Source organism: Lingula anatina, chromosome 6 (genome assembly GCF_051362555.1).
Source record: "Lingula anatina isolate TDL-2025a chromosome 6, LinAna3.0, whole genome shotgun sequence".
NCBI lineage: Eukaryota > Metazoa > Brachiopoda > Lingulata > Lingulida > Lingulidae > Lingula > Lingula anatina.
Window position 1 is genome coordinate 17,221,575 of NC_141772.1, and position 27,471 is coordinate 17,249,045.

At 35.4% G+C, this 27,471-nt stretch overlaps 3 protein-coding genes across 5 annotated transcripts; 2 read left to right on the plus strand and 1 right to left on the minus strand.

The window, feature by feature from the left end:
- Positions 1-2,687: 2,687 nt before the first annotated feature.
- Positions 2,688-14,040, plus strand: LOC106162530 (uncharacterized). Its single transcript, XM_087014458.1, has 5 exons — positions 2,688-2,862; positions 4,552-4,691; positions 4,967-5,092; positions 6,179-6,500; positions 6,942-14,040. The coding sequence occupies exons 2-5, from the start codon at positions 4,565-4,567 to the stop codon at positions 7,054-7,056; spliced, it is 690 nt and encodes a 229-aa protein (XP_086870584.1). The 5' UTR covers positions 2,688-2,862; positions 4,552-4,564; the 3' UTR covers positions 7,057-14,040.
- On the minus strand, positions 14,039-18,640 carry LOC106152273 (uncharacterized). Of its 3 annotated transcripts, none has more exons than XM_013525790.2 (8): positions 18,504-18,640; positions 17,315-17,896; positions 17,000-17,118; positions 16,610-16,723; positions 15,905-16,101; positions 15,438-15,526; positions 14,980-15,129; positions 14,039-14,799 (listed from the first exon to the last, which is right to left on the minus strand). In XM_013525790.2, the coding sequence occupies exons 1-8, from the start codon at positions 18,537-18,539 to the stop codon at positions 14,698-14,700; spliced, it is 1,389 nt and encodes a 462-aa protein (XP_013381244.1). In that variant the 5' UTR covers positions 18,540-18,640; the 3' UTR covers positions 14,039-14,697. The 3 variants fall into 3 exon arrangements, with proteins under 3 accessions (XP_013381244.1, XP_013381246.1, XP_013381245.1); XM_013525792.2 differs by having other exon boundaries at positions 18,538-18,636; XM_013525791.2 differs by having other exon boundaries at positions 18,434-18,599.
- Positions 18,604-27,018, plus strand: LOC106162516 (uncharacterized). Its single transcript, XM_087014459.1, has 6 exons — positions 18,604-18,775; positions 21,106-21,393; positions 22,086-22,134; positions 22,320-22,366; positions 24,815-24,915; positions 25,357-27,018. Exons 2-6 carry the CDS (start codon positions 21,253-21,255, stop codon positions 25,550-25,552), a joined length of 534 nt encoding a protein of 177 aa, XP_086870585.1. The 5' UTR covers positions 18,604-18,775; positions 21,106-21,252; the 3' UTR covers positions 25,553-27,018.
- The last annotated feature ends 453 nt before the right edge of the window (positions 27,019-27,471 follow it).

A 27,471-nucleotide genomic window follows, 5' to 3' on the forward strand; every position in this document is an offset into this window, starting at 1 on the left:
TAAGTAAACTACACAATTAAAACTGCCAAATTAAAACTGAAAACAATTTTATGCAATGCATGAACAATATTTCGAGCTTTAATCTGCGATATATTGTTAGTACTTCATAAGTATAAAAAAAATCCAGATTTTAATAACGTGTGAAAATTAATAAACTAATAGTGGAATAAGTCGGGGAAAGGCCCCCTCCTCACACACCTACTGTACGGCTGCCCAAGGCAGTCGGAGCGCGGGCTGTAAAAAGAATGGTGTTTTAAACGCCCCCTGCCCACTTTTTTTCACGTCAACACAGGAAGGGACTGGCTAGTTCTTCTATTTCTTCTTCTCTCCTTCTTTTTTTGTGGGAGCGCAAACTGGTCGAAAGTTAACACTTTTTGAGACCTTTCCTGTCGTGCGTAAGCACAACCAGTAGGCCTACAACGCATGAATTTTGTGCTAGCCGTCACAATGAGGCCGCAGCACAGGCAAAACACTGCAGCCTAAGCAGTGGTGGGTTTAGGGGGTTGTCAGGGGGATCCTGCGCCCCCACCCCTCCGCTTCGGTTCCTGAAAAATAAATCACACCAATACTCCCCTCTTGATATTAGAATTTTGATATAAATCGTATAGTATAGCGTCACGGACCTGCGGACCTCACGGTCAAATTAAATCTCCAGGTACCGGTGTGTATCATTACTATCAATGAACAGCAGCAGCCGTCGCCAGCTACATATGCCAGAGAGACTTTTAGCCGTCATGGGAATCGTAAATGACTTTTAAAAGACGCTGCATGATGTTATGGTTGTATAATAAACACCCAAACCCAATATAGAGGTGCATTTCACATGTTGAAGTGTCAAAAAAAAAAAAAAAAAAAAAAAAAAAAAAAAAAAAAAAAAAATTGAATAAATTCAAAGTGGTATTCAATTTTTTAAACATATATGTGTATAAAACAAAAATCCACGACTGTCTCAATTTAAATTCAAATTTTAATTTTAATCATGTCTTTAACATTACGCAAAGAGCCCTAAATAGTAACGTATGTTCCAAAAACGTACGGTAACGTATGTTCCGGGTCATTTAATTTTAATTTTTATACCAGGTTCCAACATATTTTGTAGTGGTTCAGTCATGGTAAATTAGACACGATGTAAGGACAATTTATTGCGTTTGACAATTTATGTTCCCTAGAAAAATTGTCAAAATATTTCATTTTGTTTAGTATTTGGTGCAAGAGAAAACAATGTTTTCCTTTGCTGACCGAAAAATATATTGTGATTCCACGATAGTTTGACATTTCTGATATATATAATATTTGGAGCACGAGGGGAAAAGTAATTTATTTAATGCTTATTTTACTGTCGGTAGGGTGTATTTTCTCCCTTTTTTTTAAATATTCAGTAACATGCAAACTTAAGTTGCTCAAAGACAATTAATTGCTCTATACAGAAGATTATTATAATTTTTTACATCGTTATACTTTTAGAAGTTAAATCAAATAACGAAAACCAGTGATTATTGAATTTTCAGTGAGTAAAACGTTTCATACTTGAACGTTTTGCATATGTGACAGTAACGCATGTTCCTTTTTGGGGGACAGAAGTTGAATTATTTTGTATTATTCATGGTTCCAGGAGAGTGAAACTTTGATACAAACTTCTTCACGTGGGACCCTAAAATAACCAGACATAGTTTGCAATTTGTGCACTAAATATTTTTAAGAGCATACCTGTGACATCAATTGCACCTTGGGTTTTGGTGTAAAGTGAAATTGACCGCATAGAAATGAAAGGAGAAACTGTTTGACAGTGTCTTGTAAAGTCATGAAAAAAGTTTAACAAACATATACTAGTATTAAAAATGTAGGGCCCTAAGGCCTACTTTAGAATTATGCAAGCAGTCGAATGAGTGAGTAGCTTTTAATTTCAGGGTAATAACAGTTGAATCCATTTCATTCGTCTTTTACAGTTTATGTATATTAGCTTATCAAATATCTATTAATATATAATCTTTTATCTCTTTAATAATTATTTATTTATTTATTTATTTACCCAGCTCTGAAACACTAATTCTGCTAATTGCTTCTTCACGGGAAACCCTTCCAGGCTGGCTAGAATAGATTAATAGAAATCAATCCATTTAAACATCACTTTATTGTTCCAATGACATTTGTGAAAAAAATATCCTTGCTAACTCTTGGCAATGGCATAGCCTATATTGTTATTGGTAATGGATTAACCACTCAGACCAATCTTGTCCAGGTTTATAGCTGCAGAATAATGTATTTATTTTAGATTTATGTAATGTTTGACGATTTGTATAATAGAACTATATAAAGTTGGCCTATTGGCCTAAAGAAGTGATAACCCTCCTCCCCCCCCCCCCCCTCCCCGGACGCAGTTGAAAAAAATGTCACGGTTTGTTTAAAAGATAAGATAATAATGTAAACTGAGGATATTTTAAAAACCACTGGTACAATTATCATCCAAATTCAAAAGCAAAATTTGACAATTTTCAAAAGCTGATTTTCTTTTTATTCGCATGTGTTCCAGTCGTCCCCATACATAAAATGTCTACTGAAGCCCATCTTCGGTTTAGCATTGAGGGTTTTAACCTTTCGGAAAATTAAAAAAAGTGTTTGTATGTGTGGTTGCTACTATGGGCGAGAAGGGGAAGGCCAGTTCAGTTGCTTGAAAAAAATCTGAGCATCATCCTTTTATATGTTATATTTGGCAAAATTCAGATAGACCGAGATAAAACGATATAAGAAGAAGCCCCCCCCCCCAACAATGTTTTCATACATCTTTGCGCATGCGCATCAGAATCCAGTATTGCGAGTGGAGAGAGGAGAGAGAAGAAGGAGGTGGTAAACTAGGTGTTTCTGGTAAGTTGACAACGTTACGTAATGAAAAGATACAAACCAAAACCTGAAACAGACACCAGCGAAGATGTCTCTGCTGGATAGTTTCATTTTTAGTAGAAACGACGTGTAAATACCTCAGTGATAAGAAATGCAAATGGCCGCTTTTTTTATACTTACTACATGTGCCAGTGACTGACCTAATGCAGCTAATGCAGTGTGCCTCCAAACTTACGAGTCTTTGATTTTTAATGTTTTCTAAATTCAGTGAAGTTTTGTTCATCGTTTTTGCTTTTGATCAATATCTCCTATATTCGTAAAAGTTAGTTTTGTTATTTACTTTTACAAGATATACTTCAAGCCTTGATACATCTAATGTGTGCAGAAATTATCCATATGAGATTAGTTGTGATTATAATTACACACGCTTGTAAGCTGTGCAATTTTTGTAAAATAAAACTGCTTACATGCCATATAAAAATGGTTTTCAATTAATGTCACAGGCAATGTAAAAGCAGGAGATTATCACTGCAGCTGGTCCATTGCAGTTTGGTTTGTCAGACCTTGCCCAGAGATTCTTTCCAATGTAATGATGCATAATACTCCATTCACCACTTTACAGATACTTACAAAATCGCTGCGCGCTTGCGTGAGAATTGCATTGTGGGAAAAAATAGAGCAAAACAAAAACAGCGAGTATCCGAATAATGGAGAATAACCTCGACGACTCTGGTCCATGATTGTAAAATTAGCAGGAAATTACCTTTCTCGACACCTTCTATCATTTCTGCAACTTGAAACACAGCAGGTAGTCATTATTTTGTGTTCAAGAGCCTTCGCGCCATGAGTTCACGCTCTTTTTTTCCCCCCACAATGCAGTTCGAGTTTCCTGTCGACGTACAACGTTACTGTAAAGTGATGAATGGCTGTAGAAAGGAATTATAACATGTGTTGAAAGCTTTGGGTCTTTTTCACAAATGACTTAATGCAAATATTGGTTTAGCAAGAATTACAGTCAACTGTAGTTTGGATACTAAGATGTGTGTCACAAAATGTCTTGTAAAAAAGACTGCTTACCTCCAAGTTTGTAGAATGTGAATTGTGCTTGTCATAACATTTGAGTTTTACTCTCAACAGTGACAACAGTTCATTAAAGTTTGTGAACTATTATATTTGGTCAAATTTGTGTAGAATGCTCCTGGACCAATATCACAATGTCATTTTTAGGAAGTTATCTGCCAGAGTTGAGCAACTTCTAACATTTAAAAAAAACTACGGTACACGGGCATTATGAATTTAGCTTGGTGTTGTTTGTTTGCATACTTCTAGTCTGCAGCCACTGGCCTGTGTATGCATAGACAAAGACAGATCTGCAAGATACAAGATATTCCTTGTCAAATGCTGAATATAAAACTGATGTTACTTAGTAATTTAGTGCACAATGTAGAACTTAAACACTGTCAAGAGAAGGCTTGTCCTATCTCTATCCTGTCCTAAGACCCAGAATGTGTGATAGGTAATATCGTCTGAATGCAGTGTAGCAGGACTATAGCTTATTGAGGGTAAAATTTATCAACTCTGTGTTGTTTTACATTCATCCTATGTCCTCCCCTCCCAACACACATGCCCACACTGCAAACATATGTATGACTGATTCTTTGTAGTTAAATAGAAACACATTTTCTCACCCAATTGTTTGTGTTTGTGTTGTAGAGGGGTAGTAGAGATGAGCAGTGGGCAGAAGACGTGTTACAAGTGTGGCCAACCTGGTCATATCTCCAAGGAGTGTGGGAATGGCGGGGGTGGCCGTATGTTTGGTGGAGGTGGCAGAGGAAGAGGGGGGCGCTCAGGTGGTAAGTGCACAGGTGCAAGTACAGTGTGTCTTTTAATTTGACACGAATTTAAGGATAATTTCTTTTATCTTTTTAATTATCTCATTTGGCTTAAGTAACAAGAATATACCAGTGGAGGATCAGATATGTTGTGTTAGAAGAAAAATAGTTCTTCACCCATTACCTGTTGTATGAACATGTTGCTGTATGTAGTATATCTATTAATCAGTCAAAACTGGTCTTTTGGGAACAAAAAGGAAAAAAAGTAAAGATCATATTCACTTTGTTAATTCTAGGGAAATGTTTTCGCTGTAGCCGCCATGGGCATTACGCCTACGAGTGCCGAGAAACATCAGACCGCTGCTACAAATGTAACCAATTAGGACATATTGCTAAAGACTGCCCCAAAGAAATTGAGTCAGGTTGGGAATGTTTTTGTAGAAAAGAATTTTTTTAAAGTTTTTTTATGCATGTTACACATATGCAAAAATATGTTTTCATATTCTGTGAAATACTCAAAATACTAGTCGCTGTAACTTCAGTAAGTTTGTTCAGTATGTTTGTTTGAAGATTTAGATATAACCATATATTTGCAGATAATTTTATTGTTGTTTGCCTGGATCTTGTAATACCTGGATCTTCCAAATAAGTAAATCATACCTCTGTACTAGTGTTTTCAATTGATTGCACACTAGTTGATTGTTTGAATTAATCCATCTTTTGGTCACATGCTTGTCAAATTCAAGATAAAAAATGATTTTTTTTTATTTTGCTTTTTTTCTGATTAAGGTGTGATTTTTAAATACATTGTTGAAACAGAAAAATGTTGCAGTGTTCAACTGCTGCTAACTACTGACTTGAAAAATGATGCCTCTATTACCATACATTTAAAGGGATAATAACGCCTTGTTTTGGCCAAAAAATGAATTTTCCTGGAGTAAACAACAATTTTCCCATACTTACCAATGGTTAATGAATCCATTTTTACATTCAAAGTTAGTTCCTGCTTTTTGTCTAAAAAGTTTGGTTTTTTGTTAAAATCTCTTAAGAGAATATAACAGAGTATAGCTATCAATGGAAGTCACGTGGTCTGAAGACAAGCTCAGATATCAGAATAATAGCTATAACTGTCGTTATGTGGTAAAACTGAATATATTATATTTGTATGAGTTATTCACAATGTTTTATTGTGAAATATAGATCTCATACGAAGAGTTATTATCCTTTTAACATAAAGGTAACAGATCACATTTTCTTTAATGTGTTATTATGTTTTTTTTCCTAATCAGTCAAATGTTTTGACTTTTACATCAGGCCCGTAGCCAGGGGGGGTTCGGGGGGTTCGAAAGAACCCCCCTTTTTGCTGGAAAAAGGTCCACTCTGGGTAAAATTTGACCTAGGTGCATGGGGGTTATATGGTAAAAGGTCCACTTTTTCAGAAAAAGAACCCCCCCTTTGAAATTGCTGGCTACGGGCCTGTACATCCATATTATTTTGTGTACTCTCAGGTGCCTGCTACAACTGTAACAAGAGTGGGCATATCATGCGTGACTGCCCAGAGGAGCAGGGAAATAAGAGCTGTTACCGCTGCAACAAGGAAGGGCACATTGCACGGGACTGCCCCGAGGAAGCTGTCAAAACTTGCTATCGTTGTAACAAGGAAGGTCACCTGGCTCGCGATTGTCCCGACTCCCTGGAGTTTGGTGGTGGGAGAGAGTGTTATAATTGTGGAGAGAGTGGTCATCTGGCCCGAGACTGCCCAAATAATACAGATGGAGGTAGACGTGGTGGTGGAAGGAGAGGCGACAGAAGTAGTGAAACTTGCCACAAGTGAGATTATGTTTTTATTTGTATAGTTGTACCCTCTTTCTGGAGTAATATGATAGATTGTTATTTTTTAAAGTTTCTGCTACTTTATCCTGGCTGTATAGTTTGAGTGCTTGTAAACCAAGACCACAGTAAGTGTTAATTATAATATGGTCTTAAGCCTGACCCAGCCACAAACCCACAGTTTTGCCCACTGGAAGTAAACTCAATATTGTTGTCCTGACTGACAATACATGTTCTCTATTCTCAACAGTGTCGCTCAACACTGCTGCCGTTTCATAAAGTAGTTCAAGTTGTTCAGAAATTTCTTAAAAGATTCATAAAACAAAAGACAAAGACCAAGTATGGAGCTCAAGATTGGTTCTATTGAATCATGTTATAATGACATATGTTTTGTTAGGATATTGGGAACAAAGCAATTTATCAGTTATGTTATATTAACAGGTGTGGTGAAGCTGGTCACTATGCTAGGGACTGTCCAGAAGCCAAGAAGGATGTCCAGTGTCGCAAGTGTGATGGCTTTGGTCACTTTGCTCGTGAATGCACTGCAGAAGTGTAGATGGAGCCACAATGCCTAGGCAACTAGATGGAATTGAAACTAATGTTGATGGAGTGATAAGATATTTAAGCTATCTGACCTTGGTATTTGTTGTTCTGTTGTTACGAAGCTATTATACTTTTATAAGTATGGTTGATTTGCATGTTCAGTCCTTGCATAGAATGGGGTGGGTCTCATTTGCTTGTTTTTAATTTTAGAAGTATATTGTTTTTAATCCTTTTTGTGCTTGTATTCAATCACTCTTTAGATCAGTTTGTTAGAAAGAATTAAACAATATATTGCTTATATTGTTTAACTAATATGATATCATAGTTATTTATTTGAGCAAAGATTGCTTTCATATTGCAGCTTGTCATAATTTTGTACAGAATTATTCAAATGGCACTTTTTGAATTTCACTCTTTTTGATAAAGAGGTGAAAGATACAGGTAGTAGAAAAAGTCCAGTGTATCTTCAGGGTGTTAATTGTAAAGCATAGAAAATTATTTATTTTGGAACCATTTTGTTTACCCTCAATATATACACAATATCACTAGTTATAAATGACATTTTTTCAGTGTACACTAAGGGTGGGGTTATTTGTTATATGACCACTTTCGTAGCTGTAAATATGAATGAATGTGAAGTTGAATTTTGAATCAAAATATATACTTTCCCCAGTGGCCTAGTAAGTAAAGCAGTACAGTTGGGACTTGGGATGGAAGGCAGCCTGCATCACTTCCATTACATGCAGTGAAATGGAAATGTTTGTTTGCACTGTTGTAAGTTTACAATATGCTGTACTAATTTTGCAGTTGTGAGAAGTAAGTGGTGGGGAAAAATTCTAAGGCAGCCATTCTGCATTTTGCTAAATGCATCATTTTTATTTGTAAATTTTTTATCAAGCCATTTAAGATACTAACGTGTAAGTTATTTAAAGATTTGTTGCTTTGTGGGGTTGACATTTCTTATGAACTAAAATAGATTTTCTGGATAACATTTATCTGATTGAAAAGAGAAAATAGGAAAAAAATCTGAATTTCAAATGATTGGTTTACATTTCTATATTGCATTGATAAGTATTGTAACATCAAAACAGAAAAGAAAGTATTTGTTTATGATAAGTGTCAACAACACAAATTTAGCCATTAAGGTTGGAAAGCTGGTGTTTGGAGGTGGCAGTGTATAAGTAAGGTGATTTCAGGACCTTCCTCAAGGCTGCCCCATGGTATCTTCTTGATCAGGGCAGATTTTTCAAAGTTTACAAACCTTTTAATTTAAAGTGAGAGGAAGAAATTAGCATGACGGTTTGACACTTGTTAAGAATCTAAATTGTAAGAACCATGTTGAAGTTGGCATTTCTTGTGGGATTCATTGTTCACCTCATTTGCAAGACAAACCATTGAATGAAAACATAATGTCAAACATTTAAAGCCTTCTTGGGTGCAGAAAGAAACTGCCAAATTGTCTGATGCCTGAAAATTCATAGCTAACTCAATGCTTTGACATGTATGCTCAGTTGACAAGTGTAAAGATCTGTGAGCTTTTGAGAATATGACTTTGAGAAGGGGAGGATGAGGGTGTCACAAGTTTGGGGATGTTAGAGGAAGTAAAGGTAGGCATATTTTTTTGTATGAAGTTTGGTTTATATTCATAATCATAATCCTTATTTATTGTACCACCAGCGTTAGCGCTGGCGGTACACATGGTTTCGGTCTCGTCCGGATCGTTCCGCCGGCTCCGCCGGACGGCTACCGTTACCGCTTCTCCTCCTAGACGGTAAGGCCCCCCATACCCATCTCATGGATTTAGGTCACCTATAATCTCAACTCGTTCCACGTAAAATTTGGGCTTTGTCGGTATTGGGGTCTGGGTGTGGCACTCATTGCAATGCACCCTTGTCCAAAAATGGCAAAATTAAATGCTAATTATCTACCCTACGGAAGGAGTTACGGGAAAAATTTCTACAGACGGCTTTCCAAAAGTCATATGTGTAGATTTCAAATATACCCTCGGATTTGACCTTTGACCTTTACTTCAAGGTCAAATGGGCCAAAATTTTCAAAAAAATGAAATTTTTTACGAAAAAAAAATTTTTTGCCCTGTTATTCAGACACCACACAGACTTAACCAATAATATTATTGGAAAGTGTTACCCTTCAGGTCATCTTTCATCTCCGTGAATTTGGGGTCAATCGGTGCATTTTCACAGGAGTAGCGGCCATAAGATACCGAAACTGAAAACTGTCTCTAATTCGGGAACCGTTAATGCTAGAGACCCATTCTTTTTTGCATTTTGTAGAGCATGTAAAGCCCAACACTGGAGGTGGTCTCGATTTTTTTGTATTCCATACGGTTTTCGAGTTACGCTGTATCAAAAAGTACATATTGGTGGTGAAAGGAAAATGTACGGAAGCCCACTGGTGCCATATGTAGAAAAAAAAATTATCTCGAAATTTCGAGATACTATTTTGAAATTTGAACAAAAAATTTACCACCAGCGTTAGCGCTGGCGGTACACATGGTTTCGGTCCCGTCCGGTCCGTTCCGCCGGCTCCGCCGCCATGTTACCGTTACCGCTTCTCCTCCTAGACGGTAAGGGCCCCCGTACCCATCTCATGGATTTAGGTCACCTATAATCTCAACTCGTTCCACGTAAAATTTGGGCTTTGTCGGTATTGGGGTCTGGGTGTGGCACTCATTGCAATGCACCCTTGTCTAAAAATGGCAAAATTAAATGCTAATTATCTACCCTACAGAAGGAGTTACGGGAAAAATTTCTATAGACGGCTTTCCAAAAGTCATATGTGTAGATTTCAAATATACCCTCGGATTTGACCTTTGACCTTTACTTCAAGGTCAAATGGGTCAAAATTTTCAAAAAAATGAAATTTTTTACGAAAAAAAATTTTTTTGCCCTGTTATTCAGACGCCACACAGACTTAACCAATAATATTATTGGAAAGTGTTACCCTTCAGGTCATCTTTCATCTCCGTGAATTTGGGGTCAATCGGTGCATTTTCACAGGAGTAGCGGCCATAAGATACCGAAACTGAAAACTGTCTCTAATTCGGGAACCGTTAATGCTAGAGACCCATTCTTTTTTGCATTTTGTAGAGCATGTAAAGCCCAACACTGGAAATGGTCTCGGTTTTTTTGTATTCCATACGGTTTTCGAGTTACGCTGTATCAGAAAGTACATATTGGTGGTGAAAGGAAAATGTACGGAAGCCGACTGGTGCCATATGTAGAAAAAAAAATTATCTCGAAATTTCGAGATACTATTTTGAAATTTGAACAAAAAAAATTTTTATCTCGAAATTTCGAGATAGCATTTTGAAATTTGAACAAAAAAAAAATTATCTCGAAATTTCGAGATAGCATTTTGATATTTGAGCAAAAAAATTTATCTCGAAATTTCGAGATAGTATTTTGAAATTTGAACAAAAAAAATGCTATCTCGAAATTTCGAGATAATTTTTTTTTTCAACATATGGCACCAGTCGGCTTCCGTAAAAATGTGCAGTACGGTAATGGATAATAAATTTTGAACTCCGGAAAAATAAAACATAATGCTTGGCAAAGCAGACAACTTGTGGTCAAAAATGACATTATTTTATCAAATTTAAACTTCTGCAACTTCAGAGAACCTCCCATTTCAAGAACTTTGACCAAAATGACCTTTTCTTTATTTTAATTAATTTTTTCTGTAGGAAATTTATGGCACATTATGGTAACTCCAAAATTATAACATTTAGTCCCTTATATCTCCAAAACTGGCAGAGATAGGTCCATAGTTACTATTGAAGTTGAATAGGAAGTCATATACTGGCAATCTTACTGTGACCTTGACATTGACCTTTGACCTACTTTTCACCATGAACTGAACTTTGCAAATTTTGCTTCCCTTTTATCTCCAAAACTGGCAGAGATAGGTCCATAGTTACTATTGAAGTTGAATAGGAAGTCATATACTGGCAATCTTACTGTGACCTTGAAATTGACCTTTGACCTACTTATCACCATGAACTGAACTTTGCAAATTTTGCTTCCCTTTTATCTCCAAAACTGGCAGAGATAGGTCCATAGTTACTATTGAACTTGAATAGGAAGTCATATACTGGCAATTTTACTGTGACCTTGAAATTGACCTTTGACCTACTTTTCACCTTGAACTGAACTTTGCAAAATTTGCTTCCCTTTTATCTCCAAAACTGGCAGAGATAGGTCCATAGTTACTATTGAACTTGCATAGGAAGTCATATACTGGCAATTTTACTGTGACCTTGAAATTGACCTTTGACCTTCTTTTCACCATGAACTGAACTTTGCAAATTTTGCTTCCCTTTTATCTCCAAAACTGGCAGAGATAGGTCCATAGTTACTATTGAAGTTGAATAGGAAGTCATATACTGGCAATCTAAATGTGACCTTGAAATTGACCTTTGACCTACTTTTCACCATGAACTGAACTTTGCAAATTTTGCTTCCCTTTTATCTCCAAAACTGGCAGAGATAGGTCCATAGTTACTATTGAAGTTGAATAGGAAGTCATATACTGGCAATCTTACTGTGACCTTGAAATTGACCTTTGACCTACTTATCACCATGAACTGAACTTTGCAAATTTTGCTTCCCTTTTATCTCCAAAACTGGCAGAGATAGGTCCATAGTTACTATTGAACTTGAATAGGAAGTCATATACTGGCAATTTTACTGTGACCTTGAAATTGACCTTTGACCTACTTTTCACCTTGAACTGAACTTTGCAAAATTTGCTTCCCTTTTATCTCCAAAACTGGCAGAGATAGGTCCATAGTTACTATTGAACTTGCATAGGAAGTCATAAACTGGCAATTTTACTGTGACCTTGAAATTGACCTTTGACCTTCTTTTCACCATGAACTGAACTTTGCAAATTTTGCTTCCCTTTTATCTCCAAAACTGGCAGAGATAGGTCCATAGTTACTATTGAAGTTGAATAGGAAGTCATATACTGGCAATCTAAATGTGACCTTGAAATTGACCTTTGACCTACTTTTCACCATGAACTGAACTTTGCAAATTTTGCTTCCCTTTTATCTCCAAAACTGGCAGAGATAGGTCCATAGTTACTATTGAAGTTGAATAGGAAGTCATATACTGGCAATCTTACTGTGACCTTGAAATTGACCTTTGACCTACTTTTCACCATGAACTGAACTTTGCAAATTTTGCTTCCCTTTTATCTCCAAAACTGGCAGAGATAGGTCCATAGTTACTATTGAAGTTGGATAGGAAGTCATATACTGGCAATTTACTGTGACCTTGAAATTGACCTTTGACCTACCTTACAATGAACTTAACTTTGATTGCACCATTTTTAGTTATATATATTTTTTGCATATTTTGAAAATTCTTGTTGATTGCATTTTTACAGCTTGTCAAGCACAAGACTGGTGGCTGCACCCCTTATTTTGTGTATGTGGGGGTCTATACGAATGCGCTTGCTCCAGCTGGTGGTACAATATTCGGAGGCGGTATCGCCTCTCTGATCCTCTAGTTATATTTCATATCTTGAGAAAGAGGGCACTCCAGGATTTCATGGTTTAATTATGCGAATGTTCATCACAATGCAAGTGTCTTACTTTGTCAAAATCTGATGCCCAGCAGTTATAATAGTATGATGTTGAAGTTCCTTTTGCTTCGATGTGAAAGCAGATAAAAATCAAAGCTTTAAAATGTGTTAGAACACAGTGCGTTGCAAGATTTAATAAGAACAGGGATAATCAGTTGTCAGTTTTTTTAATTCTGCTGTATGCCCCAATAGGTAAACTTTAAATAGGTTTAAAATTACTGTACTTATTGGAAGCTGTTTGTTTTGAACTTTTATCATATTCTGCGAAGAGATGAGAGGCATGGTTTTTAACATTCAGATTCATGTTTTAAATTAAGTACTTCATTTAACAGCAGCACTTGTTTTCAAGACGTGTATAACATTTGCAACATTCTATAAGTTTTATGTATATTTATGAATCATTCACACTTGCTGTGCCTCATTACAAATTTGGCATATTTGCAGTTTTCAAACTTGGCCAAAGACGGCATTTGGTTAATCAGGTGTGAATTGTATTATATTATTTAGAATGCTTAAGGAACAGGTTCAAGGCAGATAGACACTGCTGCACAGTGGACACAAATGTCTGGTGATTTTTTTTTTTTTTTTGACATTTTTAACAATTATTTTGATACCATTCTGAATACAACTTGTAACACTTTTAGTAGATGTGGTTTTATTGTAATGCCAGTCTGTGGGCTACTGGTGTTCTTGGTTTGGTTGAAGACAAAGGACGTAGAGGTGCCTGTCTGTTGGTGTAGTTTTCAGAGGCTGGGGGGGGGGGGGGGGGGGGGGGGGGCTTGGAGGGTGGTGGGGGATTTGTAAGTCTTTGAACCAATATTGTGTGTGTAATTATGTTACCATTCTTTTTGTAAACCTGTCTCATTCATGCTCCAGTTTCTACCAAAATTAGTGGGCAACTGGTAAAATGAAGATAAGATTGTATAGAAATGTGGAATTGTGCAACTCATTTTGCTTGGAGCTTTTGTGTGGTACATGTCATCAAAGAATTGTCACTTTCAAAGAACAGAAAATTACTTCATAGTCTGTTGTAAATGGTCTGAAAATGGTGGAAAAAGGTATTTTACCCCATGAAAAATAATTTTCAGTTCATTTCTTTAAGACTCATTCATAGGCAGCCAAAAGTGTAAGGTGGATAAAGAGACTGAATATGGCCAATTTAAAAACTTAAAAATTTTATTTAAGTTTATAAAATGGCAGTAATTTATTATTAATACAAGAATTGGAATTTTAAAATTCTCTTTGAAGTAGTCACCTGGAGAGGTGCTGAACAGCAATTGGGCTCTTTTTGCTAGATGTTGTCCCTCTGGTGTCCAGCATGTCAGCAGGATGAGGACAATATTGATCGGAAATGGTGATTTTTATAACAATAAATTTTTTACAAATATTTTTGTCTTGTTATTTATTCCAGTGACACAACATGAAGATCCATTTGGCATTTTAATTCTTATTAATCAAAAATTCAAACAATTTCTCTGAATTATATTTCCAAGTAATGTGGATGATAAAATTCTTTATAAATGTGGAATTAATCGCACTTAAAAACCCACTTATGTTAAAATTGCATTAAAAGAATAAACCAATTCTGTCCACAAATTACTTCACTTATGTAAGTGGTAGTAAATTCAATTTTACCTTACATGGATCTATTACTTGACTAACAATGTCTTGGTCATATGAGATGATCACAGATGGAAACACCTCCATGTCTGCCATCTCAACTTAAGGGATTTATAGCAGTTAACATAATACTTTCAAAAAATCAATCAGTAAGTTGAAGACATTCAGTGTCTCTCCTCACAGACATGCGTCTTATTCTTTGCCATACACTTCCATGAGGGTGGAGGTATCAGGTTTGCCTTTATAACAGATTTGTATGTCCATAAGTGATTATTATGCTCAAGGCCACATTTATATTCATCTACAATACATAGCATTCAAGGACGTCCTCTGTTCTGTTACAAGGTGTCATTTTGCTGAAGGCATTGCTGATCCAGCGCCTATCCATTCTTAGATTTTTGTGTGAAACTAATGCTGGCGAATTTCACTGCATTTTACCGAGTACGTTTTTCCTTTCCTTAATGTCTCGTTCCCACTGTTTTCTGGTCATTGTGTATATTCGCATGGCAGCTTGAGCATCCTGAACCTGAAATACAAACTCATTCCTTGAAATTTCTAACATAAAGCAATCTTATAATTAAGTAACATCAAACCAGCTCTTTAAAGTTTAAAATTATAATGAAAATATATTGTATTCCCAATGGATTCTAAAGGTTGACTGTGTACTGAGGCACAGTCCAGGTTGAACTACAACATTACTCCTTACCGAATTGTGTTCCCCTTCTTGCACTTTGACACCTAACAGCTTGTCGGTCAGCTTCTTAAGAGAGGGCGTCTTCCCATTAAAGAGTTTTCTGAAGGGTTTGTACCTGGAGGTGTCCCTGATTTGCTTCTTAGGATGATCTAAGTAGAGCACCTGAAGTAAGAGAACAAAGTTAACTACTACATCTGGATAGGTTCAATGTCTTATCAACTTAATAATACTAGTGTACAATTACCGTGATTTATATTTAAGGTGTGATCATTTTCATGCTTATTAACATAAAGCTGCACAAGCTTTACAACAGACAAAAGGTTAGACATTACTTAATGACTGATTATCAACCTGGTACAATTTATAATTGTGAGTAATTCATTTTTTAAAAAACTGAGTACTTGAACATCACCAGTATTACACATGTTATAGGTACTTTGCATGGTGATATTGCAGTTGTCGTAAGTTACCTTGAAATCATTCATAATGGCATGGCCAACTACCACTCGACCTTTGAGGATTTTGCCAACATCTTCTTGAACTGATTTAAAGTCTTCTCCTGTAATAGAAAGAACAACTTTTCAAGAGGAAATAAATTTTAAAGGTTAACAGATCAGATGGTGAATTAAATCATAGATGCGATTTTTCTGGGATTTTTTTTCCTTGGGGGGGGGGGGGGGGGGGATTTCCATTTTTTTTAAACTTCATTTTCTTAAATTTCTTTTTTTTAAGTTCATTTTTTACATTTTCTGGGATAAAAGCTCAACATTTTCAATTTTCAGCCCCCCCCCTCACACACAAACACACACACACACACAAAGCACATCCCTGTTAAATTGAAATAAATAACACAGGTCTTAAAAAAAGCATCTTTAAAAACAAGACATGGACCTGTAAGTATGAATACACATCCTCAAATGTAATCACAAACAATTACCCTGCTGAAGTAAATCTTCCTTCCTGATCCCACTCACTGCCGTCCTGTAGTCCGTCACTTCCTCAGTTGGGGTGACGTATTTGTCTAGTACGCACTGTCCATACTGGTTCACAATGGACACTCTGGCCAGTATACTGTCCTTGCCCCCAGCTCCAACACCCACCATCTCACAGTCCATAGCCAGCACTTTGGTCAGCCTGACACAGATACAGATACAGGAGTCATAAAATTAAGGCTTCTTTTGCTTTTCTGATGATCATCATTACACTGTCTACACTGGTTGACAGTGGACACTGGTCATAGCCTCCCTGACTGTCCTAACACCGACCACTTCACACTTCATGACTTAACCTTGATCAAGATGAATTTCTGAATGCTGAGGAATCAGCACTTTGGGAAAATGGACAGGTTAATTTTATGAAAGCTGAGATATTTAATTCTTTATATACTTTCGTGTATAGGCTTCAAAAACTAATGCCAAATAACTTGCACATATTAATCATAAATTGGCAAAATTATACATTATTCATGTATATTGATAGAAACCTGTAAATTTAGCTACTGGTAAGATATTAAGCATGAGCCCAAGGATAAGAGTAATATATCTATGTCATAAATTATATGGTTATTACTTTTTTTCAAAACTTTTTCTTTTTTCTTTTCATCATTTTCATTACACAAGGTTAAGTTGTAAGAGATACTGACCCTTGGTACGACTCTGGCTTTACAAGAGGATCAATTTTACTGCTGCTGCTTACTTTTCCCCTGTTTGCCTCCAGGAAGATTTCATCCACATCATCAAACCATATGTCTGGTTCCCTAAAACAATATCATCCCATAATTGTTATACACAATAGCAATGGTTAACTCTTTCTCTGTTGAAGAATAATTTGTAGAAAAACTGCTGGATAGTTGAAACTGAAGGCATATTGGAAATATCAGAAAATAAAAAGTACAAACAGAAAAGCCCTTAAATCCTTTAAATCTGAAATTTCATGAATAGTTATCCAAACAGAAATTCTCCAATATAATTCACCCTGTAAATAACCACATTTGTGAGTTTAAAAATATCTATACTATTGTACTAAATCATACTTATTGCTGGACTGTTCCTGTCCTTCTTGTCCCATTTCTCTGTCTCCCTTTGTGTGTCTTTTTCCAAATTTATTTTTCTTTTTTCTATTTGGATCATTCTTCTTTTCAACTTCTAATTTCTAGGAAAAAACAAACATTATGTGTTAATCATTATCTTATATCAATGTCCAAAATGAACATCTGAAAAAAATGCAGATGACATTTTACATCAGGTTAGTGATCTATAGCTAGATCAATGGATGTCACTATAAATTTTAGAAATCTTCAGAGTTAAATAATAATATTCCCAGACTGAATGTTGAATTTGATGCTTACTGCTACTAACTGTTTCCAATTTGCAGATGCCTGGTGTGCCTTTTTGGGAACTCTGCTGACTGGCTGAATTAATTTTGTCTCTTTAACCTCTTCCGTTTCCCTTCTTTTCTTCTTCCATTTCATCCTTCTGTGTTTTAGTTTTCTTTTCAAATGTACATTAGTCCCTGCCTGAACCTTCTTCTGCACATTTTCATTTCCTATGCCTGTATTGTGCTTCACTGAATCACTTGTTAATAAACTGCCTCTTGAATCAGATGTGGCTTTATCACAAGACTGCTGTTTTTTTACATTTGTTTTAAAGGTCTTCTTGTGATTTTTCTTCTTTACATTCATGTGATCTATATGTGATTTGCTGTTAAAAGAACTGTTTTGCCCTTTATTTTCAAACTGCAGGCTAGTCCTCTGTTCTTTCACTTCTATGGAAGTTGGAGTCAACTTTTTAGTCTTGTGAGCATCTTTCAATTTTGATTTTATTTTAGTGGTACTGTTCCCTTTGTTATGGATCTTTTGTCTTTTGGTATTAATTGCATCTGGTTGTTCAGAATGCTTTCTCTTTTTTGGCATTGTGGTCATGATGAAAAGCTAAATAGAAAGAGATAATCTTGGGTTATCATTTAATTACTTATATATGGAAGCACTTAAATTAACATCCAGTCCATCACCTTGAAATCATCTGACCTACTGCAACTGATAAACAGCCATGCAATAAGCTACAACTACAGTTGTACATATAGGATCCAACACATGGTGGATCCTAACCTAAAATTAGGCACTTTGATAACACATTAATAGGAAATGCAAAGGATTTTCCTTTTTTTCAGCACTTAACTACAGCTATTTTTTATTTATTTATTTTTTTTTTGCCTTTGCTATTTAATAACTTATTTTTGCCTTTTATCCACTGCCTTTTCAACACCATTTACTTTTGCAGCAAAAACCAAAATAGCTATAGTTAAGTGCTGACAAGACTAAAATCATCACATTACTGAATTGAGAAAACATACTGACTTGTGTGTATAAATGGGCACACACACACACAGAGAGAGAGAGAGAGAGAGATGGAGAGAGAGAGAGAAATTGGTGTTTTAGAAGTACAAGCGTAATTACAGCTCAGCTTACACGATTTCTTAACATAAAACCCCTCTCTCAAATTGAATACAGAAATCCCACACTAAATTGAGTACTATACCAATATCTTGTCCAAATAAGTAAAATAAACACACATTTGATATTAAAAGTCTGCCAGAGCGTGTTTGCCACTGGGCGCAGCCATGTTGTGACGTCGTCGTGGGTTGTCGTTGTGGAGCCACTTCCGGGTCAAGCTCGGGGTCACAAGGGAAGAAAAGTGGAATATAATCACGGCTCTATTACTAAGGTACACAAAGACTGTGCTCAGGTGTAGTGTACTGGTTCATTGCCGAACGAAGACTCTCAAGGGCCGGGGAAGTTTTTTTACTACAGGCAAGTCTGTTAACTGCGTTATTCTATTATCTGTTGTATATAATGTGAGGATATTTTTGAAAGTTTAGATAAAGTTGGGGATTAATTCTGAATAGATTGGAGTGTACCAGTAATAACATGTACATGCAGTGCCCGTAACTAGCTTTCAAACGCGTGTAATGTTAATACTAACAGATCATACATGGTAAATAAGACCTCCTCTCCACTAATACTAAACTTAAATAATGTGTTGGGATTGTATTACGTTTACTCGTACTTTATCAAAGTAATTAAAATTAAGCTGTTGTTAACTTTTTTCATTTGGATGCATGATACATGTACTTAAAAAAAGTAAAAGAAAAAAAAGTGTAACCGAAGTTGGTACATGTATATTTGGTATTACATGTACTTGCTACCAAGTAGTTCAAGTGTTTTGATAAAGTTGACATAAATCTGCTCATGTTCACAGTATGTCTTTTAAAATTAACAGCAGGTACCAGCTAGTACATGCATGTACATGTCTTAATTTGCCAAAATAGCCAAATCTGGCAATTAATTTAGATACTCGTACATTATGATTAACAAGAATGAAAAACAGGAATATTTAACTTGTTATTATATAAAGTATTTTAGTAATGGACTGTTAGATAAATCTGAAAAAAAAAACCCCAGGTAGTAAAACACTTGGGTACATAGTGAGAAAGTGTTACGTTCTTCATATGTGCGGTAGTAAAAATTATTATTTATACTGTTAAAGTGTGTAGCCAGTTTCACACTGTGAAAATAATTTGCCCTTAGAATTATACCTTTTGAGCATCATATACCTTTCATATTTTGTTTTCGTCTTCAAATAATTATTTTGTGAACTTTGTCAAGGCATACAGTATGTAATAGTACATTACCATTGTGAATTTTCTATTTTCATGTGAATTATATTTTAAATGGTGATGATAACAGTGGCTCATCCTCCATTAAAATATCAGTACTAGCATATTACTTTATGGGATTGTGAACTTTTGGTCGATACCTCCCCCCCCCCCCCTGCCCTAGCCTAGTCTCCAAGTAGAAGTAACCATGTCCATAACTTGAGTGCTTAATAAACAGTGGTTAACAAACAGTCTTGCCAAACAGTCAATAACACATACACATAAGCAGTGACAGGCACAGTGTTTTCATCTTTATATCAAGTCCTTTCTGTTACATGTGCAGGTACATAACTTTTCATTCAATGGTGGTGACATTAAAAAAGTTTTAAACTTTTACAGAATTTCAACACTTTTTCTTTGATCACTAGGGTATACTTTTTGTATCTCCATAAATAAAGACAAAACTATATTTTCTTTTCCACTGTTAAAGAGATTTATAACAACTATTCGTATGAGATTCAAATTCCACAGTTAATACATTGTAAACAACACATAGAAAATAATAAATAAAATCCAATCTGTGCTTGCCATTGGACCAAGTGGACCTTTACGGGTGGTTACCCTCTGTAACAATCTTAGGAGATTATTACAAAAACCACATTTCAAAAAAATCAACAATTCAATAACCATTGGAAAGTATGGGGAAATTGTTGTTGACCCCAAGAAAATGCATTTTATGGCACTTTTACCCACCAAAATAAAGAGCTGTCATACCTTTAATTTTTAGTCACCTTAAGTTTATAATGGAGGTGGAGAATATAGTGAATTTCACTTGAATGGTAAAAAAGTGAAAATTCAGATCTTAAAAATGCAATAAGATATAGTAACTTTCTTGACAGTTTTGGATAACATATGCTGTGTTGATTAAGGGGAAATTGCTGAAATTTCATTTGGTTATATAAACGATACATTGCATCAATAGTAGTTGCCATGAAACAAACCCTGTTTGGTGGGGCCTTAAGCTACATTGTATAACACATGGGTGAACAAACCAATCTTCCTGGTTATCTGTACATAAGCCTTGCCAAATACATGTAGTTGAATTTAGTACCAGTAAATATAAACATATACTGAGCATATACATGAATTGTATAGCCTAAAAGAAGCTTGGAAAGCACATGCACTCTTTATGTTTTAACAAGGTGTTAACTGGCAAAATATATATTTATAAAGGAGAGAACTACAGTGTATTTTCACTCCACTGTAATAATGAAGTGTATTTCATACATGTATATTATGCTGTGTGGTCTCTTTTTTGACCATTTGTAATATGAGTCATTAAATTTCTATCATGTCAAAACATAATTTGTCTAAATTTGATAGATCATAATCTTAGAGTCTTAGACTATGTGAACATGTATGTAAAAAGTACAGATAAAATAAATAATTAAATTTCAATAAGATATTACTTTTTTGATTTTTCAGAAGTAACAGTATATCCTTATAGCTGAAATCATTAGGACTGGAAAATATAGCAAAATGGCTTCAAAATATAAGTAAATGATTGTGTCCCATAAGAGATAATGGAATCAAGATTTGGTTCAGAATGAGAGACTCTGGTGTCTGGATGCCATGTCTGTGATCAGTACATCTTCAATGTCCACTTCCTCCAGTGGGACCTTCACCTCTCAGGCAGGTGCTGGCACTCCAGGGGAACAGAAGGCTGCAGTGCTAAGGGAGTTGCTGATATGGAGAGGAGTAGACTTGAGGAAGGTATATATATATATATATATATATATATATATATATGTTTTTTCTTTGTTTAATCATTTATTGGTGAGAGAGCAGCAGTCATCCAGAGCAACTACAAACTTGTCATTCACTTCATTGACCTCTCCACAGCTGTGACTTGGTGAAGACATAACTGGCAAGCCTGTCAGTGTCACATAAATTCATGATTTAAAGAAGGTAAAATAAGCTGTTTTAAGCAGAGAAACCAACAATGAAAAGCATTCAAAGCCGAAATAGATGAAGTACTTTTTCAAGATGGATTACGATGAGTGGGACTGAGGGATTACCATAAGAATTTAAAAGAAGTTAAACATATGCTAAGTAGTTCTGTTCAGGAATTCTAGCTCACTTTGTACCATGGTGTATTTTAAGTGGGAAAATTACATAGTGTTCGTAATAAATTGGGGTTGTGCTTCAATGTGAGAGTTTGGAGGGGGAAGAGAGAAGGGGCAAGCATATAATCTGAGTGAAGTGGTGCACAGAGGACAAATGCCTTCATATTCCCAAAACAATTAGAATGCAGATAGTCCAGTATATTTTTTACTGAGTTTACTAGCAATTGCAAGTAATCATGTACACATACCATTTTGATGATTGAATGTAAAAGTTTAAAAACATAAATTCATGATTTAAAGAATGTAAAAGGTTTAAAAATATTTTGTATTCAATTTCAGATAGACTTACCTCCTCTTCCTGTAGTACCAAAGGAAAAACTTAGCATGAGTGAGTTTTACAGCTATTTATTATATTTAATAAAGGCATTTACTTAAATAAGAGAGGATTTTGGTGTAAACAATTATTAATAAAAAGAGGGTTGGATAAGAATTATTCAATTTTTGAAGTGCTGCAAAAGTTCTGTATTTTCATGATATACCTGTGATTTAGCTCTATTTTGTCTTTAATTTCAGGTGATGCTTGGGACTGTGACAACCAGGCTGTGAGACAGTTAGTAAATGTAGGTATACAATATATATAGTATATACTTGGGACTGTGACAACCAGGCTGTGAGACAGTTAGTGAATGTAGATATACAATATATAGTATATACTTGGGACTGTGACAACCAGGCTGTTAGTTAGTGAATGTAGGTATACAATATATATAGTATATACTTGGGACTGTGACAACCAGGCTGTTAGTTAGTGAATGTAGGTATACAATATATAGTATATACTTGGGACTGTGACAACCAGGCTGTTAGTTAGTGAATGTAGGTATATAATATATATAGTATATACTTGGGACTGTGACAACCAGGCTGTGAGACAGTTAGTAAATGTAGGTATACAATATATAGTACATACTTAGGACTGTGACAACCAGGCTGTGAGACAGTTAGTGAATGTAGGTATACAATATATAGATGATACTTTTCACCAGTAGTTAATGATAATATTTATTATAAATAATGAATATAATAATAAATAATATTCATTATAAAACTGCATTCAGCTGGATTTAAAGTAGTGTGCTAACCAAGACTTATACCCCGTTCACACTACAGTTGCAAAAATGCGCATTTCTATAATCCGAATTTTTCGTGAGGAATTCGATTCGGTATTGCGTTCACACACGCTAAGCGAAACCGAATTACACGTTGAAATTTTCAGGTTTAACTTCCTGTTTTGAACACTCGCGCATGCGCCGCACAGGAAATCTTAAATACCAACAAAAATTTGTGACGACAAATGCAACTCTAAAGACATTCCAGCATTCTTGAGAAGTATAAGATGGCAAAATAAGTTTATTTCCTCATGTTGTAGTGAGTGGTGACCTCCAAATACGTTTGGTGCAATCGCTAAAGTAATAAACAAGCGTTCATAGATACTCCCACTTATCTGCACACATGCGCAGTTAGATCTGTACAGGTGTCGATTCCGGTAAGTTATCCGGATCGCGCTTAGAAATCCACCTCGCTTGCAGGATTTTGAAAATGCGCATTACAAAAATCCTCTTGCGTTCACACTACTGCATTTATTCGAATTGTGACCTAATTCGCAATTTATCCGGATAACTGAGCGTAGTGTGAACGGGGTATTAGTGAAGCCCAGAAGTGACTGTACAGTGCATAGCTTTATAGTAAGTGGAATTTTTTGCTAGGTTAAAACCAAATGAACTCTGACTAAAGCCATGAAGTTGAAGTTATACCAAAATTTAACTATAAAACATAAATATTTAATGCTCTTTGTCTATTTTTAAATAAGTTTTGTGCTTTTATGTAGACAGTTTCTTTGAAAAAGAAAGATGGTAGATTTTCAAGATGTTAATATGGTGAAGGTTAAATTTTGCAGTGAAAAGAAAAAGAAAGATGAAAGTGAACGTCTATAGGTTGAATTTCCATTTTTCTCAAAACCTTTCAAAACTCCTTACTGTGTGGGATGGGCAGCTAAACTAGTTTAAGACTCCTCAAGAAGCCATCTCCTTGGAACCTTTAATCCTGAGCAAGTGGTCTTTTATACCTCATGTTTTTCATCTTTTATTGGAAAATAATGAAAAAGTAAACAAGAAGCCAAGGCAAACATTAGAATCTATCGAATCAGAGTGAAAGACCACCTTGATATTTGATATGTTATGCTTCAAAACATACAAGCGAATGACTAAAGGTTTTATGGCAGCAGTGTTATTGCTATGAATAAATTATGAACAATGGGAATGTTTTATGGAAATTTATTTCAAATTCATCGAGGATGAAATTTTCTTTGATTGAGTTTGATGAATTGATTTGCTTTAGATCCATGTTTGTTTGGTGTTATCAGAGGGACCAGCTGCTGTGCATTATAGAAATCAATAGGGAAACGGGCACTCTTTGAAGTGTGCACATGCATAGTAATGAAAGGGAATGTATTATGCATAAAGCTGTTAAGGTTGAAGTTATTACCTTGGAAATGTCACCTATATCTGGGTAGTAGACAAGGCCTACATATGTGTAGAATGTGAACATTTTGCATTTCATACTTTGATTAGTTGCCCCTAAGAAGCATGATACACAGGATTTACTGTATTTTATTATTTTAAATGATAATTTGGTTTAGAATATCATTTATAGTCAGTAATTTTGTTTTAACAGTTATTAAAAGGTCTGAGTATATATTTCAATTTTTTAAAAATGAAAATTATTGTTTGAACATTGTAGCAACTGGCTTAGGTGATAGAATGTAAAGTGAGTGCTATGGCAAGTAAAAAAATAAATTAACTTTGTGCATATTGATTTCTTCTGAATTAGTTTTGGTTAATTAAAGTTACTGATGTCTTAAGGAAATGCAAGATGGATTAGAATTTTTTAATTTTAGAATTTTTTTATTAAGATTTGCCATCACAGAGCCAGATTAACAAAAGCTTGGCTCTGGTGGTAGAGGGATGAAGGTAAAAAGGTATTTAACAGATATTATTGATTCTATCCAGATTCCCCACCATAAGGCCCGGCCCGTCCGGTTCAAGCCAGGCTATGGCGGCCCAGAGGTCAGAGTGAAGAGTGCACCATCCAGAAGAGAGCCACTTCAGGAGTGAGTAAACAGGACTTCTGTGAGATTGATATCCAAACTATCACCAAATTCTCCCACTCCAAACTTTCACACAATCAATCAGTTACTATTATGGGTCATTTGAAATATTAGGAAAAAGGGCTCTACCTTGAACTTTTTTCATTGATAAATCTGTGATGACAGCTTTTAAATATGTTATATAATCTACTTTTGTTAAAAGGGTTATTAATTCATTGTTAAAATGTGTTTTCCAAAACAATCACTTAATCATGCATGCATTCCTTTTATGGCATTAACACTGTACTAGTAATGATTTTGAACAGTTTAGATATATCCAAAGTTCTGAAATTATTCATAAATCCTTACCGTATTATTGGCTGAAAAACTTATCTATAGACAACCAGTGATAATCGTAATCTCTGCATTGATTAATTTTTCTGACTTTGTCTTTCATAATTTTAGAAAAGTGGGATCTGGAGTGTACCGACGGAGAATCTCTACAGATTCTGAACGCTCTAGTAAATATGGCAGACCCAAACCTCACATCTTGCCAACTATCCAACTCCATAACCCATTCAAGCCACAGGGCAAGTACTTCAAGTATACAGTGGACTTCTACAAGAAGAAAAATAAAAGTGAATTAGAGAAAACTGATTAAGGCAGTCTCTGTCTATTGTAGAAATTTTAGCAGATGCTGAACAGAGAAATGATTAGCAGAAAATAAGAATATATATAAGAGGAGAAATTTTACAAGGGCCATGTGTGAATGGAGGAATGATTTGAATATTCTGTAGGAATGTAGTGAAATGTTTGCATGTATTGTACAACATACATTTTTGTATGATTTGTACCCATCAGTGTAATTTAGACGTACAGGCTAGAAACTAAGAAATTTCATGTGCAAATACAAGGAAGGCAGTTCTTCACAAAGTGGAGGCTAATGCTCTGGTCCCAGAAGACAGCAGAGGGTTGTGAGGAACACAGTATATCATATACTGCTCATGTAGAGAGACACAGCAGGTATAATGGAACGTGTTCCCATTGATTATGTGATATCCCACAGGGTGTGACTGATAATTTTATAACAGACTACTAGTGCACCCTGTTTTCAGAGAGTAATGTTAAGTTACTACACTGGGGTTTAGTGAATACCCTGAAGTTTAGATCTGTGATAAATGGTGAAGGCATGCATTCTTCTCTTACTTTTGTTATGATGTCGAGATATGAACACCAAGAAGCAGATATATAACATAAGATCAGATGCATAAGACTGGGTTCCCATACTTAGATCGATCCATCTGGATCGACTTAACTCCCTGGGGGTTCACGCGAAATTGCTTTCAGCTCAAGAGGCTTAAATGTCTGTCACGCCTACCAAATCAGCAAGGGGTAAAAATAATTACCCCCTTACAGTTTTATTAGGCATTTAAGCCAGTTAGTTTGATAGCAATTAAGTGAGACTCCCCAGGGAGATAGATCGAACCAAATATGTGTGGAAATGGTCCCTAAGATTCATTGGGCATTGTTTGTCAAACACAGTGGCCTAGTATGTTGAATTAGGAATGTCTTTTTATGTTACTGACTATGCATAATATACTAGTGTAATTCATTTAGTTTACTTTTTATCATTTCTTATAAATGATAATGCACAATATGATTGAATTATTTGTTCGTATTCCAAGTACATTTTGTTGCTTGAAAGTTACAGTCTTTTATTCTGCAATGTCAGAGATTAATATGTATGACTGTGTATGAGCAAAATTATAATTTAGTGAACATAACAACAGTTCTTGTATACAGCAAGATTCTGTTAGCAAGGTGTCACTGACATGCCACAGAATTTTATGAGAAAGATCCTTCCTTGGAAAATTAGACGGAAGATATTTTGATAGTATATATGATATGTTAAGGCAAAAAAGCATTAAATTGCTAAGAATAATGCATTCAATACCTTATATACAGGTACACTGTACATGTGCTATTTTTTAGTAGCTCAAGGTCTTCCATTTATTAACATTATAAAATTTTGCTTACATTTTGTATTGGGCAGTTTGAAGCCTATATCCATGACTTTTGGTGAAGCATTTACCTCTGTGATATTGAAATAAATTGAAATGTTCTGTATGTGTACTGGAGTATGTTAATGTATGATTATCACCGTTTTACTTCCCTCTTCAGACTGATGCTCACATAAAGACTTCATATGATATATTCAGACAAATCTTGACTTTTCTCGTACTGAAACTCACTGGGATGTTAAAATTGTCTTCCAAGTTGAGAAACTCACAAAAATGTGTTAGCTGTACCGTATTTTATAATAGTTAAAACCGGGGTGCACCAACCGCAATAGCTGCGCCACGTCCTCCCGTAGGAAAGTTGGGTCAATCTTGATATTATATTGCAGCTCTAGTCTCCGATCAACAAATGGAGTTAAAGGAAAGGAACGAAAAACAAGGCTAATTGGATTTTTATCGTTGAATCAAATTATGAAACGTCTCTTGTGCAGACAGTGTGCTTATCATTGCGAAAAAATATCCCCTGGCGTTTAGGTTAATATTAGTGGGCAAACACTATGAG